General features: G+C 44.3%; 2 protein-coding genes across 6 annotated transcripts in view; one reads left to right on the top strand and one right to left on the bottom strand.

Moving 5' to 3' along the window:
• The window catches only part of slc25a15a (solute carrier family 25 member 15a), a 41,260-nt gene extending 36,605 nt beyond the window's left edge, over nucleotides 1-4,655 (top strand). For all 3 annotated transcript variants that reach the window (XM_055637485.1, XM_055637484.1, XM_055637486.1), the window contains one exon: nucleotides 4,114-4,655. In XM_055637485.1, coding sequence (XP_055493460.1) covers nucleotides 4,114-4,235 — 122 coding nt within the window. In that variant the 3' untranslated portion in view covers nucleotides 4,236-4,655. The remainder of the gene's footprint in view (nucleotides 1-4,113) is intronic.
• An 844-nt stretch (nucleotides 4,656-5,499) lies between these two features.
• Nucleotides 5,500-16,113, bottom strand: part of tpte (transmembrane phosphatase with tensin homology) — a 98,695-nt gene continuing 88,081 nt past the window's right edge. For all 3 annotated transcript variants that reach the window (XM_055637481.1, XM_055637482.1, XM_055637483.1), the window contains 4 exons: nucleotides 14,196-14,293; nucleotides 10,280-10,375; nucleotides 10,110-10,180; nucleotides 5,500-6,488 (listed from right to left, as the gene is read on the bottom strand). In XM_055637481.1, the coding sequence (XP_055493456.1) occupies nucleotides 6,377-6,488; nucleotides 10,110-10,180; nucleotides 10,280-10,375; nucleotides 14,196-14,293 (377 nt within the window). In that variant the 3' untranslated portion in view covers nucleotides 5,500-6,376. The remainder of the gene's footprint in view (nucleotides 6,489-10,109; nucleotides 10,181-10,279; nucleotides 10,376-14,195; nucleotides 14,294-16,113) is intronic.

Here is a 16,113-nt window from a genome sequence, read left to right as displayed (position 1 = left end):
CAATAGCAAGAATGTCCTTCCTCAAATTTGGAGACCAATACTCCAGGTGTGGTCTCACTAGGGCCCTGTACAACTGCAGAAGGACCTCTTTGCTCCCTATACCCTCTCCCTCCCTACCTTCCTCCCGACGGCTTGTGTGTTAGCGAGTCCATTAGGCACAGAGGGCTCGAGGAACGCCGTCTGCTCTCAAAGTGTTTGTCGTGCAAAGCAGGACGACTCCCGTTGTGTATCTCACCCGCTCCATAACCTGATTAGTGGGAGGCGGAGGGGAGAGAGAAGGCCATTTAAACTGGGTTGGACCAGAACTGCTGCAAATCAAGATGGGATAAGAGCAGAATAATGAAACACTCACTGCCAGGAAAGCAAACGTGTGCCATTGATAGACATCACCACGTTTATCTACAAAGGGTGGGAATATGGGATCAGTGAGCTCCTATCACAGACAGCAAGAGTGGGAGTGGGGGGGTGGGGTACAACATACACTGGGGGTGAAAGGCCAGTGGTATTGCAGGGGGAATGGTTTGACCAGGAACAGTGTGGGTTCAGATGGTTTAATTGTTCCATCGGTGTCATTCACTCACCCTAAACCGCAGCGAGACAACTTGAGAATGAAGAGCCAGTCACATAAGTTTAATAATGCCCTTCACTCTGTACAGCAACAATGCAACAAAACCCATCACCATCAGACTGGTACAGATACAAAAACCACTTTAGCTCACAACCCAACCGTGTGAACACTGAGATCTGCAATGTTAGGTGACCTCCTGCTACACCAACCCCCACCCCTGTCCACCACCCGCGCTCTCACCTATTTCTCCCCCCTCCCATCTGCTTTCCTCCATCTACCCTCACCATTTGCAACACTTTAAACCTCTCATACCTTCTGCCACCTCCCTTGACTTGTCCATCAATTACCTGCTATGCTTTGTCATGGACTCTCTTCTAGCTTTCTTCATCCCCCCCCTCACTCTGAAAAAGGGTCCCGACCTGAACCGTCCCCTATCCACGTTCTCCAGAGATGCTGCCTAACCCGCTGAGTTACTCCAGTACTTTGTGAGCTTTTTGTGTATTAACCATCGTCTGCAGTTCCTTGTTCCTCCATGTTATTATTAGCAAGTATTGAAGACATATTTATTGAATAGTCTTGTTACACACCTACATCTGGAATTGAAGGTGTATCACCACAAGCAGTCATGATGTTGGTCTGGAGCACTGTACACTTTGGACATGGGGAGATATGGGAGGATGATCTACTGGAAGTAGATAGGCTATGAGAGGCGGTGATAGTCATTTATTTTATGTGCCAAGGCTATCAGCAAGAGGGTATGGGTTCAATGTGAGAAGCAGTTTTAGAGGGGATTCTAGGAATGAGGTTTTATTTGATATAGTGGTTGATATCTGGATTTAGCACAATGGTAGAATCGGATACATCTACGTTGCTAAAGACGCATTAAGATGACACTTGCGGCACCTTGATATTGAGCAAATGGGATGAGTGTAGATATGTAAAAATGTCAGCATGGAGATGATGGGCTGAAGGGCCTGTTTCAGTGCTGTACAACTCCGTGACTATGACCAGGGGAAACGCCATGTTGTAAACAGCCTTTAGGAGGATCTCTCAATACTAAATGCAATTTTTCAGTCAGTTGAAAATTGTCAGTAATTACAGCGTTTACACTTAAACCAGTTGATGTAGACAGCAGGAAGCGGTGGCGCAGTGGTAGAGCCTCTGCCTCACAGCGCCAGGGACACGGGTTCAATCCCGATCTCGGATGCTGTCCATGTGTAGTTTGCACGTTCTCCCTGTGACCATGTGGGCTTCCCCAGGTGCTCCGGTTTCTTCCCACTTCCCAAAGTTTGTAGGTGGATTGCCGCCTGTAAATTGCCCCTCGTGTGCAGGGAATGGATGATGAAGTGGGCTAACATGAACAGGTGATCGATGGTCAGTGTGCACTGGTTGGGCCACACGGCTCGTTTCCATCCTCTACCTCTAAACTAAACCAGGAGCATTTTGTCCTTGGCAGAATAGATTAAAAGTCTGAAGGAGGGTCCTGATCCAAAATGTTGCTCCAAAATGATCGCCCATCCATTCCTGCCACAAATACTGCCTGACCTGTTGAGTTCCTCCAGCATTGTGGTTTTGTGCCTTGGTACATTAGGTTTGCCTGCAGCATTTCAGTTCAACAAGTGCATAGTAGAAAGTGTGCGGAGCAGTGGTACAGCAGTAGAGTTGCTGCCTTAGCACCAGAGACCCTGGTTCGATCCTGACTCCGGGCGCTGTTTGTACGGAGTTTGTACCTTCTCCCTGTGATCACATGGGTTTCCTTCCACATTCCAAAGATGCGCAGGTCTGTAGGTTAATTGGCTTTGGTAAAATTGTCCCTATTGCGTGGGATAGAACTAGTGTACAGGACGGTCACTGGGTGGCACGGACTCGATGGGCTGAAGGGCCTGTTTCCACGGTGTATCTCTAAAGTGTATTGAGCTAGGCTGGGGTGATCATCTCTGCTGACAGCTGGGTACAGAATGGCACCAGCTTCCAGAGGAGTCCACATATTTACTTCCTAAAACATGCCCCAAAGCTAAAATGGCAATTATGGTTTGTGTAAATGAGCATGTGCAAGAGCCTGTTTAAAAAAAAAATATATCCATTGAATGTCAAAAGGCAGAGAAGAAAGAATTGGTCTCACAGCATGGAAACAGGCCATTCGGCCCAACTCATCCATGCTAACAAAGATGCCCCATCTCAGCTAGTCCCATTTGCCTGCTTTTGTCCCATTTCCCTCTAAACCTTTGTTATCCATGTGCCTGTTCAAGTGCTTTATCAATGTTATAGTACCTGCCTCAACTACCTCCGAGATTGCCACTGAAATAAAACAGGGGTGGAGAGGAAGCAAAGTTCCAATGGCAAGGAGCGACTGTCAGCTATTAATAAATTGAGTAATTGAGGGAACTAACAGCAGACAAATCCCTTGAAACAGATTTGTCTGCATTACAGGTTCTAAAAGTAGCTTTGAAGTCATGTTCCAAACTCCTTGGATGCTGGAATGATGCCAGCTCATGGGAAGGGAGCAAATGGAAACATGGCTATTTAAGACCAGAGCAATGATGGACAAGGTAGTGTGACAGGGAGTTTAGGAAATCAACTGGCCAAGCTAGTCTCCATTTGACGAAAAAAATCAGGAACTGTGCAAGCTTGACCATTTGCAATGCAACACAATACATAGTCCTTGTATCAGCCTTAAAATCTGTCATTCCCAGCTTGTAAACAATGCAACTCCAAGACATTGGTCAGGCCGCATTTGGAGCATTGTGTACAGTCCTGGTCACCCCATTACAGGAAGGATGTGGAGGCTTTGGAGAGGGTGCAGAGGTTTACCAGAAAGATGCCTGGATTGGAGGGTATTAGCTATGAGGTTGGATAAACTTGGATTATTTTCCCAAAAATCGAGGGGGAAACCCAAGTAGTATATAAAATGATGAGAGGCAGAGACCACATTGGTGGTCAGAACCTCTCCCGCAAGGTGGAAATGTCAAAGACTAGAGGGCATAGCTTTAAAGATGAAAGAGGGAAAGTCTAAAGGCCAAATGTGGGCAGGAGAGATGCGTAGATGGCACAGTTTTTTTTTTTTTTTTTTTTAAATGTTTAAAAAAGAGGGCAGTGTCTGAAACGCACTAGATCTGATGGTGGTATTCAAGCCTTTTTAGATAGGAACATGGATATGCAGGGAATGGAGGGATATGGATCACGTGCAGGTAGATAAGAGTTGGTCTTGGCATCATGTTTAGCACAGACATTGTGGAACAGGCCTTTTGGCCCATCGAGTCCGTGCCAACCATTGTTCACTCCATACACTAGCACTATCCTACACACTAGGACCAATTTACCAAAGCCAATTAACCTACAAACTTGCACGTCTTTGAAATAGGGGAGGAAACCAGAGCACCCAGAGAAAACCCACACTGTCACAGGGAGAAGGTACAAACTCAGTAGCGGCAGATCCCGTAGCCAGGATCTCTGTGAGGCAGTAACTGTCCCACCTCGCTGCCCCATGGGACGAAGGGCCCGTTCCTATTCTGTACTCTGTTGTAAAGATGCTTTTCTCTCCCCAGGTATTAAAGCAATATACTCTGGGCTAACACCGACCATGATACGAGCATTCCCTGCCAACGGTGCCCTATTCCTGGCCTACGAACTGAGTCGAAGAGCCATGATGAACCACATGAGTAACTGAAGTGCATTTGGTCGTGACTGTGCCTTACCTCGGGGAGTTTGGTTGTGCTGCAAGAATTGACTTTAGGGCCCATCTAGATATAAAACCTGGACATTCGGTATTCCGTGTGGAAGTGGCAGGAACTGGATTCATTCAAAAGCAGCTGGACTTCAAATTTGAGACACTTAATTACCGCTGACATCGACATTTAAGTTTAAAGGAAAGCCTTGCTCCCGTGATGCATAGGAGAGAGAGAGAGAGACAGGAATCCAAAGGTCCAGTACCACAAACAAGCTGGAAGAACAACAGTGCCAATAGTTATTAATGTGTCAGGGTGGGTAACAATGAGAGCATTATTTTGCTATATTTGTTAGATTGTGGATTGTCACTTTTCCTCATTTTTGTTTTCCAAATGAATGCCATTAAACTACCAGGAAGATACACGTTAAAACGGTCTTTATTTTATAGTTAGGAGTCCGTGCTGTTAACTTTTGTAGAGTGCCCAATTCCATACCATGACCATAACTAGGTTTTTTTTTATTTTTTTTTTATGAGGAACAACTTGTAGAGCCACTACCTCACAGCATCAAAGATCCAGGTTCAATCCTGACCTCAGGTGCGGCGGAGTTTGTACGTTCTCTGTGCCGGTTGTGGGTTTTCTCCAGGCGCTCCGATTTCCTCCCACTTCCCAAAGATGTGTGCGGTTTTGTAGGTCAATTGGTCCTGGAAATTGCCCCCTAGTGTGTAGGGAGCGGATGAGAAAGTGGGATAACAGAACAAGTGTAAACGGGCAACGGTGAAGTGTCAATGGTCGGCACAGACTCTGTGGGCCGAAGGGCCTGTTTCCACGTTGTATCTTTCAGTCAATTCAATGTTGGGCATGAGCAGGTGCAAAGTGGAATTTTCACAACAAACCTCTGGCCTAGGCAACCAGGATGCCCTGAATACACTGAGATACACCAAATACACTGACACTCTTAAAAAAAAAAAAAAAAAAAAAAAAAAAAAACATCTTTTTATACCCGTCCCACTTGCCAACCATAGCATCCACTGACGGAGAGGAGTCAGAAATTGATCTTTTTCCAAAGCTTTTCACTGTACCTCGGTACAAGTGACAATAAACCCTAACCTTTTTCCCCCCATCTGTAAACTTCACCAAGGTACATGACAATTCTGCGTTATTCCAGCAGTGTGTCGATCTTCGGTGTAAACCAGCATCTGCAGGTCTTCGCTTCTACAAAGAGTGTTTGCTGCAATGCCCAGGAGGAATATCAAACTAGGAAATTGGCATTTTACTGTTTATTGAGAAATTCAAGAACTCTACAGTGATAGATGCGTTTTATCATAGTTAAACATTACCACCCATGCTACAATCATGTGCTAGTGAATCAGATAAGAAATGTACAAAGTTCCATTGAAAGTGATCTAGGCTCGAGGGTCTGTAGCAGGTGGAGTGCCACTTCATTAGGCAGATTCGAACAATCAGATCACTCAACGGGATAATGCCAGCGTGGGCTTTTCCTCACACCTTTTCCCCTCCACATGTGCAGTGCTGTGGCTGAGCCCCGAGCCAAAGAGGTCTCTTGCCGGGATCTGAATACTGCACAACGACTTAAATACATTCAGGCTACTCGTGCAGAGGGCACTCGTGACAAAGTGTAAGGAAAAGAAAACAAAAATAAAAATCAGCTGAAGGGGATGGGGAGCGGAAGATCACATTGTACTAATGCCGTCGTAACATTGCCGATTGTCCGTGTTCTATCAGACAAAGTAAGCTGTGAACGGGTAAAAATATCAAAGGTTCTTTTTAAAAAAACATCTAATCCAGTCCTGGGATCACTGACAATCAACCCTCTTTGAGGTAAACAACATTGGCAATCTTAAGGAAAGATAGACTGAAAAGGGCTCGGCATTAACAGGGAAGGCTGCCACTTTGACAACATTTGTTTTCCATTCAGTACAAAAAAAAAAGTTTTTAAACTGGAATGTGTTGCAGTAATTAGGAGTTGCCACAATATAGTACCGTGACAATACTATAGTTACAGGGACAGTAATCTCTCCCTCCTCCCCACAGAAGGCAGTGGCACACTTCCCACAAATAATATTTACATCACAAACTGCCTGGCGTCATCTCCATGTCTCTGGCCAGAGGTGGTGCGGGATTAACTGGAATCGGGTTCGTCAAAGTTCACCTCGACTGCAAATTTTTCGGTGTAGATTTTCCAGGTTTTTGGCTTGTGGGGGTTATCGAGTTCATCCCTGGACAAGCAGAGCCTGAAATGGATAAGAACACGTTACAGCAGCGAGCAGGCTGGTCGAAGCATCAACAGGGAATACTCACAATCTGCCACCCCCCCCCTAAAATAGACAGCGTGGAAATAGGCCCTTTGGCCCACTGAGTCCACACCAACCAGCGATCACCTGCACACACAGGAGCCAATTCACCTACAAACCCCACGTGTCTGTGGCATGAAACCGGAGAAAACCAACATGGTAACAGGGAGAATATACAACCTCTGTAGAGACAGCACCCGTGGTCAGAATTGAACTCTGGTTTCTGTACTCCAAGGCAGCAACTCTACTGATGCACCAGTTCTCCCCCCCCCCCCTTCTCTTTCTTCCCGCTGAGTTACTCCAACACTTTTTTTTTGCAAACAAGCATCCGCAATTCTGTGTCTTCAGTGCTTTCTAAATACTTCAAACAAATACCAGTGGTACTGGTCATGTGTAAAGAATTGTTCAAAGAACTGTCTGAAGTACACATTTAACTTGCAAAACGAACCTATAGTCTTTTATACAGGGTAGGAAAATCAAAAAAAGATTTACCAGGAACCTGAGGAGCGTCTTTTACCACAGATGGGATGGGTTTATAATAATAATAATAATAAGTTTATTTATATAGCACATTTATAGTCAATTTTCATTGACCCCAAAGTACTTTACATAATTTAAAAATCAGTTCCATACAAAGCATAAAGATGGGTTATGGTTTATGGAACAAAGTGCCAGAGAAGGTAGTCGAGGCAGGTACTATAAAACACTTGGGCAGGTACATGGATAGGAAAGGTTGAGCAAGATATGGATCAAACACAGGTAAATAGGAGACAGATAGAAAACTGCTGGAGTAACTCAGCGGGACAGGCAGCATCTCGGGAGAGAAGGAATGGGCGACATTTCAGGTCGCGACCCTTCTTCACACCCAGAGTCAGGGGAGAGGGAACCGAGGTTATGGAAGGGTACAAAGAACATGCAAGGTGTGAAAAGAACAGATCAAAGTAGACGATGATCAAGGAAATGTAGAACGGTTCATTGTTGGACGAGGGGAAGGTGACAATGAGGCATACAAACAGTAAAATTAATCAAGAGGACAGTGAAACTAGTCAAAGAACTAGGGTGGGGGAGAGAGAGAGAGAGAGAGGGAAAGCAAGGTTTACTTGATGTCAGAGAAATCAATGTTCATATTGCTGGGTTGTAAGCTGCCCAAGTGAAATATGAAGTGCTGTTCCTCCAATTTACGTTTGGCCTCACCCCGAGTGGTGGATGCCCAGACAGAAAGGTCAAATAGGGCATAGTGGTCAGCATGGATGAGTCGGGCCAAAGAGTCAGCTACTAACTGTATAACTAACTATAGTTTGCCAAACTTCTCATTTGCAAAGCCATGCAGAATAATTAACACCTTTTATTCTTAACTAAACTACTAGTATAGTTTTAGGCTCAAAGCATCCACTAAATCATAGAATGGTGTACACACTTCAATCTTCAGAGTTTAAGGTTTCACTCAATAATATCGAACAGTAAATTAAAGTTAGCTTCTGTTGCCACCCTCTTCGAAGCTGCTGCGCAATCTGCACAGTTCCTCCAGCATTGTAGTTTGCTGCAGATAACCATATAACCATATAACAATTACAGCACGGAAACAGGCCATCTCGACCCTTCTAGTCCGTGCCAAACACGTATTCTCCACTAGTCCCATATACCTGCATTCAGACCATAACCCTCCATACCTTTCCCATCCATATAACTACCCAATTTATTTTTAAATGATAAAAACAAACCTGCCTCCACCACCTTCACTGGAAGTTCATTCCACACAGCTACCACTCTCTGAGTAAAGAAGTTCCCCCTCATGTTACCCCTAAACTTCTGTCCCTTAATTCTCAAGTCATGTCACCTTGTTTGAATCTTCCCTACTCTCAGTGGGAAAAGCTTTTCCACGTCAACTCTGTCTATCCCCCTCATCATTTTAAAGACCTCTATCAAGTCCCCCCTTAACCTTCTGCGCTCCAGAGAATAAAGCCCGAACTTGTTCAACCTTTCTCTGTAACTTAGTTGCTGAAACCCAGTCAACATTCTAGTAAATGCAGCAGTCCCTCATCTCCAAGCCAAGCAGAAGACCCAATGAGGAATCCAACCACCATCTCTGCAGCAAGACAAGCAACTGTCCTCTCACCAATTGGAGAGTGGTCATAAGCTCCCATCTACCTAATTCGAGAGCTTCGAACCATCATTAATCAGACTTTATCTTACATTAAACGTTGTACCCTTTACCCTGTATCTGTACACTGGATGGTAATCATGTATAGTCTATCCGCTGACTTGATAGCACGCAAAAGCTTTTCATTGTACCTTGGTACATGCGATAATAAACTAAATTAAACTCTTCCAATTCATCCACGTTCTCTAGAGATGCCAGCTGACCAGCTGAGTTACTCCAGCACTTTGCGTTCTTTCTGTAAACCAGCACCTGCAGTTCCTCGTTTTATACTTCCAAAGCTTCTTCAGTATGCCAATATCAATTTGTTTTTAGAGATATTCTACCTTAAACCCCCGTTCGTTGAATAATAACCAGATGATATTGGCCAGCATTGCATCAACTTGTCAAGCACCAACCAGTGTGCGAGTTGGTAGGCACTTTAAGTTGCCCCGTGCCCAGTCACTCTAAAGGAATCACGTTGGCCAGAGAACTGAACCAGTGTTCGTCCCGTCCACATAAAGTGTTTACATCTCCAATTCCCAAATTGGGGAGGCAGTTTTATAAGTTAGACAAAATATAAAACTATGTCTAAACTACCACTTGTATAAGCCAGGAAGCAAGTTGCTGTCTTAGAATCCCAGAGTCATGCAGCATAGAAACAGGCCCTTCAGCCCAAGTTGTCCATGCCAACCAAGATGTCCATTCCTCAGTAGACCCATTTGGCCCATATCCTTTTAAATCTTTTCGATCCATGTATCCAAGACATTCCAAATGTCTTTTAAATGTTACAATCCCCGACTCAACGACCTCCTCTGGCAACTCCTTCCATATACCCACCACCCTCTGAAAAAGATGCCCTCTGGTTCCTATTAAATCTTTCTCCTCCCACACTGGTACTATGTTCTCTGGTTCTTGACTCCCCTAGTCTGGGTAAAAGACATTACCCAGAGTAGGGGAATCAAGAACCCTACCTATTGCATTAACTCTACCTATTCCACTCATAGAAACATAGAAACATAGAAACATAGAAATTAGGTGCAGGAGTAGGCCATTCGGCCCTTCGAGCCTGCACCGCCATTTAATATGATCATGGCTGATCATCCAACTCAGTATCCCGTACCTGCCTTTTCTCCATACCCTCTGATCCCCTTGCCAACAAGGCCACATCTAACTCCCTCTCAACTGGCCTCAACTACCCTCTGTGGCAGAGAGTTCCAGAGATTCACCACTCTCTGTGTCATGATCATATACACCTCTTTAAGATCACCCCTCATCACCCTGCGCTCCAAGGAATCAAGTCCTAGCCTACCCAACCTCTCCCTGTAGCTCAGGACCTCAATATTCTTGCAAATCGTCCTAGCTGTCTGCCTGTTATAGATCGGACTTTTTTCCTTTTAAAATAAACTATATTTAGACTGTACCTATTATTTACAATGAAGGATGTGTTGAACCAGAAGTAGAAAGGACAGTCGTCATAACCTTTAGGTAGGCCCTGGATAGGAAGCAAAATAAAGTGGAAGGTCACTTTTTTGTTTTAATAAGATTATTTTATTAATTATTTTATTTTTCAAAAAAAAAAGAATGAACTTACCCCATTAGTTTCAAATCTGACTTTGACATCTCCGCTGACCTCGGGACCGTTCTCCAAACTAATTATAGCAGAGTTGCTCCCGGCATCAAAGAAAAGCTGCACACAAAAACTGTATTACACGTGGAAGTCTGAAGATGCTGTGTGATCTCTGACACGGTACAAACAGCGCTTAATGTTTAATTACAACTTGGGATCATTGGCCACCATCAGTCGAAATTTTAAATGATGGCAGCGCAATGTTGCAGCGGTAGAGTTGCTGCCTCATAGCGCCAGAGACCCAGGTTAGATCCTGTCTGTACGGAGTTTGCACGCTCTCCCTGTGACCGAGTGAGTTTCCTCAGAGTGCTCCAGTTTCCTCCCACGTAGAAACATAGAAATTAGGTGCAGGAGTAGGCCATTCGGCCCTTCGAGCCTGCACCGCCATTCAATATGATCATGGCTGATCATCTAACTCAGTATCCCGTACCTGCCTTCTCTCCATACCCTCTGATCCCCTTAGCCACAGGGGCCACATCTAACTCCCTCTTAAATATAGCCAATGAACTGGCCTCAACTACCCCCTGTGGCAGAGAGTTCCAGAGATTCACCACTCCCAAAGACCGTGCAGATTTGCAGGTTAATTGGCTTCTGTAAATTGGCCCTCGTGTGAAGGACAGAGCCAGTGGATAGGCCCCCTCTCCCCACCCCCACCAACGACAGTCAGTCTACCCCATGACAGAAGGGGAGGAGTTGTACAGTTTGATAGCCACAGGGAAGGATTTCCTGTTGTGCTGCATCTTGGTGGAACCAGTCTGTTGCTGAAGGTGCTCCTCAGGTTGACCAGTGGGTCATGGAGGGTGTGAGCTGTATTGTCCAGGATGTTCCGCAGTTTGAGGAGCATTCTCCCCTCCAAGAGCAACCTCCCGTGAATCCAACTCCAACTCCAGCCCCCAGGACGGAGCCGGCCTTCCTGATGAGTTTGTTGACCGTGTTGGTGTCCGCAGCCTTCGCCCTGATGCCCCGGCGCACGGCAGTGAAGAAGATGGCACTGGCCACCACCGATTGGTAGAACATCTGCAGATGTTGAAGGAGCGGAGCCTTCTCAGAATGTACAGCAGCTCTGTCCCTTCTTGTACAGGGCCTCAGTGATCCTGGAACAGTCCAGTTTACTGTCCAGATACACGCCAAGGTACTTGCACTCCTTGGTAAACTGTACATCCACACCCTTGATGTAGACAGGGGTGTTCCTCTCCTCTCCTCCCAAAGTCCACTAACTCCTTAGTCTTGTTGGTGTTGTGCTGCAGGTGATTCAGCCCACACCACTCAACAAAGTCATTGACTACACCTCCGTATTCAGTTTCCCTCCCCTCACTGATGCAGCCCACAATCGCAGAGTCATCTGTAAACGTCTGGAGGTGGAAGGAGTTCAATGAGCCGAGCTATAAAAGCCTCTTAAATACCACTCATATCAGCCTCCACCACCTCCCCCAACAGTATTTTCTTGGCACCCACCATGAAAAATAACAATGTGCTGCGCACATCTACTTTAAACATTGCCCCCCTCACCTTAAGGTTTGGTTTAAGTTAGAGACACAGTGCAGGAAGAGACCAAGTGTGCACCAACCAGCAATCGCCCTGTACAGCAGCACTAACCTACACACAAGGGGGAATTTACCAAAGCCAATTAACCTACGAACCTGCGCATCTTTGGAAATGTGGGACCAAATCAGAGCACCCGGAGAAAACTCGCGCAGTCACAGGGAGAACGTGCAGACTCCGTACAGATAGCACGTGTGGTCAGGATCAGATCTGGGTCTCTGGTGCTGTAAGGCAGCAACTTTACTGTTGCGTCACTGTGCCACCCACGAACACAAATGGCTGGGCATCACAATATTAGAAAGGAGAGGGATGCGTCTCTTTTTTTGAATCTCCATATCATTAGCAAAAGGAGCAGAGCAGAACCATATGCTGTTCCCGCTCGGTTACAGACACTCCCTCTCCAGCACAATATCATTGCAACCGGCACTGAAAGCATGCAAAGGCAGCCACCATCTTCTCAGCAGGTGAGAACTCTACAGTGTGCTTAGCCCAGGAACAACACCTCATGGTGAGCACATGTTGAGAGCATTATCACACTATAATTGACCATTATCACAATATAATTGACTCAAATAGATCATCAAACCCCCATCATTTATTTATTTGTCTCTGTACTTCACAATTTGAGATTTGTAATAGAAAAAAAAATCACATGTGGTTAAAGTGCACATTGTCAGATTTTATTACAGGCTACTTTTTATACATTTTGGTTTCACAATGTAGAAATTACAGCTGTGTTTATACATCCCCCCCAGTCTTTCCTCCAGTTTTTCCGTCACCTTTGGAAACTTTTATTGCTGTTTATCAACATGAGGACCAAAGTTGTGCCAATGACAGTCAAAGAAGCCATTATGAGACTGAGAAACAAGAATGAAACTGTTAGAGACATCAGCCAAACCTTAGGCTTACCAAAATCAACTGTCTGGAACATCATTAAGAAGAAAGAGAGCACTGGTCAGCTTACTAATCGCAAAGGCACTGACAGGCCAAGGAAGACCTCCACAGCTGATGATAGAAGAATTCTCTCTATAATAAAGAAAAAATCCCCAAACACCTGTCCGACAGATCAGAAACACTCTTCAGGAGTCAGGTGTGGATTTGTCAATGACCACTGTCCGCAGAAGACTTCATGAACAGAAATACAGAGGCTACACTGCAAGATGCAAACCACTGGTTAGCCGCAAAAATAGGATGGCCAGGTTACAGTTTGCCAAGAAGTACTTAAAAGAGCAACCAGTTCTGGACAAAGGTCTTGTGGACAGATGAGATGAAGATTAACTTATATCAGAGTGATGGCAAGAGCAAAGTATGGAGGAGAGAAGGAACTGCCCAAGATCCAAAGTATACCACCTCACCTGTGAAACACGGTGGTGGGGGGTTATGGCCTGGGCATGTGTGGCTGCTGAAGGTACTGGCTCACTTATCTTCATTGATGATACAACTGCTGCTGGTAGTGGCATAATGAATTCTGAAGTGTATAGACACATCCTATCTGCTCAAGTTCAAACAAATGCCTCAAAACTCATTGGCCGACGGTTCATTCTACATCAAGACCATGATCCCAAACATACTGCTAAAGCAACAAAGGAGTTTTTCAAAGCTAAAAAATTGTCAATTCTTGAGTGGCCAAGTGAATCACCCGATCGGAACGTAATTAAGCCTTTTATATACTGAAGATAAAACGGTAGGGGACTAGTCCCCAAAACAAGCAAAAGTTAAAGATGGCTGCAATACAGGCCTGGCAGAGCCTCACCAGAGAAGACACCCAGCAACTGGTGATGTCCATGAATCGCAGACTTCAAGCAGTAATTGCATGCAAAGGATATGCAACAAAATACTAAACATGGCTACTTTCATTTACATGACATTGCATGGTGAAACCAAAATGTATAAAAATGGCTTTTATTAAAATCTGACAATGTGCACTTTAACCACATGTGATTTTTTTCTATTACAAATCTCAAATTGTGGAATACAGAGGCAAATAAATAAACAATGGGTCTTTGTCCCAAATATTATATACACACACACACAGGTCTTTTTTTCTTGTTTATTATATTGTTTGCAATTAATTACATTTACCTACTCTGTTGTGCTGCTACAAGTAAGAATTGTGTTCTTAAATCTTCAAGTAAATAGAGGAGCATCGGCTCCTAATTTTACAGCCATTTTGCATGCACCAAATGCCACGTTGTACAGACTTGTATTCAAATGCATGCAAAATGGCAATACAATGATGAGCCGAGGCTCCTCTATTTACTTGAAGGCATGTTACTCTGTTTGAATGAAACTAGTTGTGCTTTTCTGGGGGTTTTTTGCTAATCATTGACTACTTTACCTTGCAGTTTTCCTGTGTTGCACACACACACTGAAATACCAGCACCTTCTTCACGATGATTTCAACTTTCAAGTCACTACCGTTGTTTCGACCAACTCCTGTGTGCGGGGGAAAGAAGGAAATAACTTTTATAAGTACCATAGTTGTACCAGGCTTGCTCATTCTCAGGATGAAAATCTTGCAAGTTTATGTCAAATGAGATTTGTACTATTGCATTCCAAGATCATACAGTGCAAATGTTGGAGATCCAGAAATAAAAAGAGATAAGAAAAGCCCAAAGAAATGACAATAGTTTCCCCCATCCCAATCTCACCAGATGGGATATCAGGCATCCCCAAACTTTCTTGATTAAGGGTGTCAAAGGTTATGGGGAGAAGTGGGTTGAGAGGGAGAGATAGATCAGGCATAATGAATGGTGGAGTAGACACGATGGGCCAAATGGTCTAATTCTGCTCCTAGGACCTGTGAAAATTATTTCACACAAACATATTACAATGAAAGCAATGTCCACCCATTCAATATAATACAAGAAACTGCAGATGGTTTAAAAAAAACACAAAGTGCAGGAGTAACTCAGTGGGTCAGGCAGCATCTGTGGAGAACATGGATAGGTTTTGTTTCAGGGTCAGGGCCCTTCTTCAGTTCTTTACTCTAACACTTTGCCTTGTTTTAATTCATCCATTCAAGGAGCAAGGAATGGAAGAAACGTTTAATAGAGAAAGATTAGCAGCAAAGATGGTGGTTTCTGAGCACCCATGTCCACTAAAGATTAAACAGGAATCAACGGAGGAACTCAGCAGGTCAGGCAGCATCTGCGGAGGCAATGGCCAAGTGACACTTTTAGATTGGAACCTTTCTTGGTTTAGTTTGGAATGTGGGAGGAAACCAGAGCACCAGGAGAAAAACCACACGGTCACAGGGAGAAGGTATAAACTTCATAGTGGCAGCACCAGAGGTCAGGTTTGAACGTGGCGTTGAGGCAGCAACTCTACCGCTGTGCCACCCTTCAGCCCAAGAAAGAATATTCAGACTGAAGATTCACTCTTGGCCTCGGCATTTTTATTTCTTCCATTTTTTAAAGGAGATTCTGGTACTCCGTACCGACAAGAAGAGAAAAATAAAAAAGCACTGTCCCTGAAAGATCTACTCTGGGCCCACACATAGTACATCATTCATCAGTTCAAACAAAACAGAAAAGTTCTCATATTAAAAAACAAAAGCAAACACACTCAGATAAAGCACCAAATATTTCACATCCTTACAAAGGAGCAGAATTTATATAAGTTACCTATAAAGAACAGATATGGGATACCGGATAAGAATTGAATTAAGGCAAACTAGTCCTGAGTTAATGTTTAAGTAACATTGATGTGCTCATGTCCGAAGCCCATGTGTGGGTTTCAGAAAATGTGGAAATTTAAAGGCAGATCATTACCAAGTTCCCTGGGATTGCCCTGTTATTAAAGATTTTTGGAGAGAGTGACATGATGCCTTACAAGACATTTTTAGATGTCATGTGCTCCTGTAGAGGAAGACCATGTTTTTTGGACTTGTACCTGAAGAGTGCCGGAAAAAAGACAAATACTTACTGAATATATTGATGGTAGCTGGTAAAAAAAGCTCTCACAAAGAAATGCTTATCACAGGAAAGCCCAACTGAATGCATGGATGGACATCACAATGGACATTTATAAAATAGAGAAAATAACAGCACATGTTAACTTTAAATTGGATTTATTTGTGTCAAGCTGGGAAAACGGGGTTAACTATGTAACGCCTCATAGGCCAGACTTTATTTTACAAATTTTTAATTAATACAAGGGCCTGTCCCACGAGCATGCGACTCCATGCGGCAAGCGCGACCTAAAGGACCAGTCCCGCCAGCATGCGCCTGCATGCGGCAAGCACGACCCAACTT

Source organism: Leucoraja erinacea, chromosome 6 (assembly GCF_028641065.1).
Source record: "Leucoraja erinacea ecotype New England chromosome 6, Leri_hhj_1, whole genome shotgun sequence".
Classification (NCBI taxonomy): domain Eukaryota; kingdom Metazoa; phylum Chordata; class Chondrichthyes; order Rajiformes; family Rajidae; genus Leucoraja; species Leucoraja erinaceus.
Note: the sequence above shows the minus strand (reverse complement) of the source record. Positions and strands in the feature narration are given on the sequence as shown.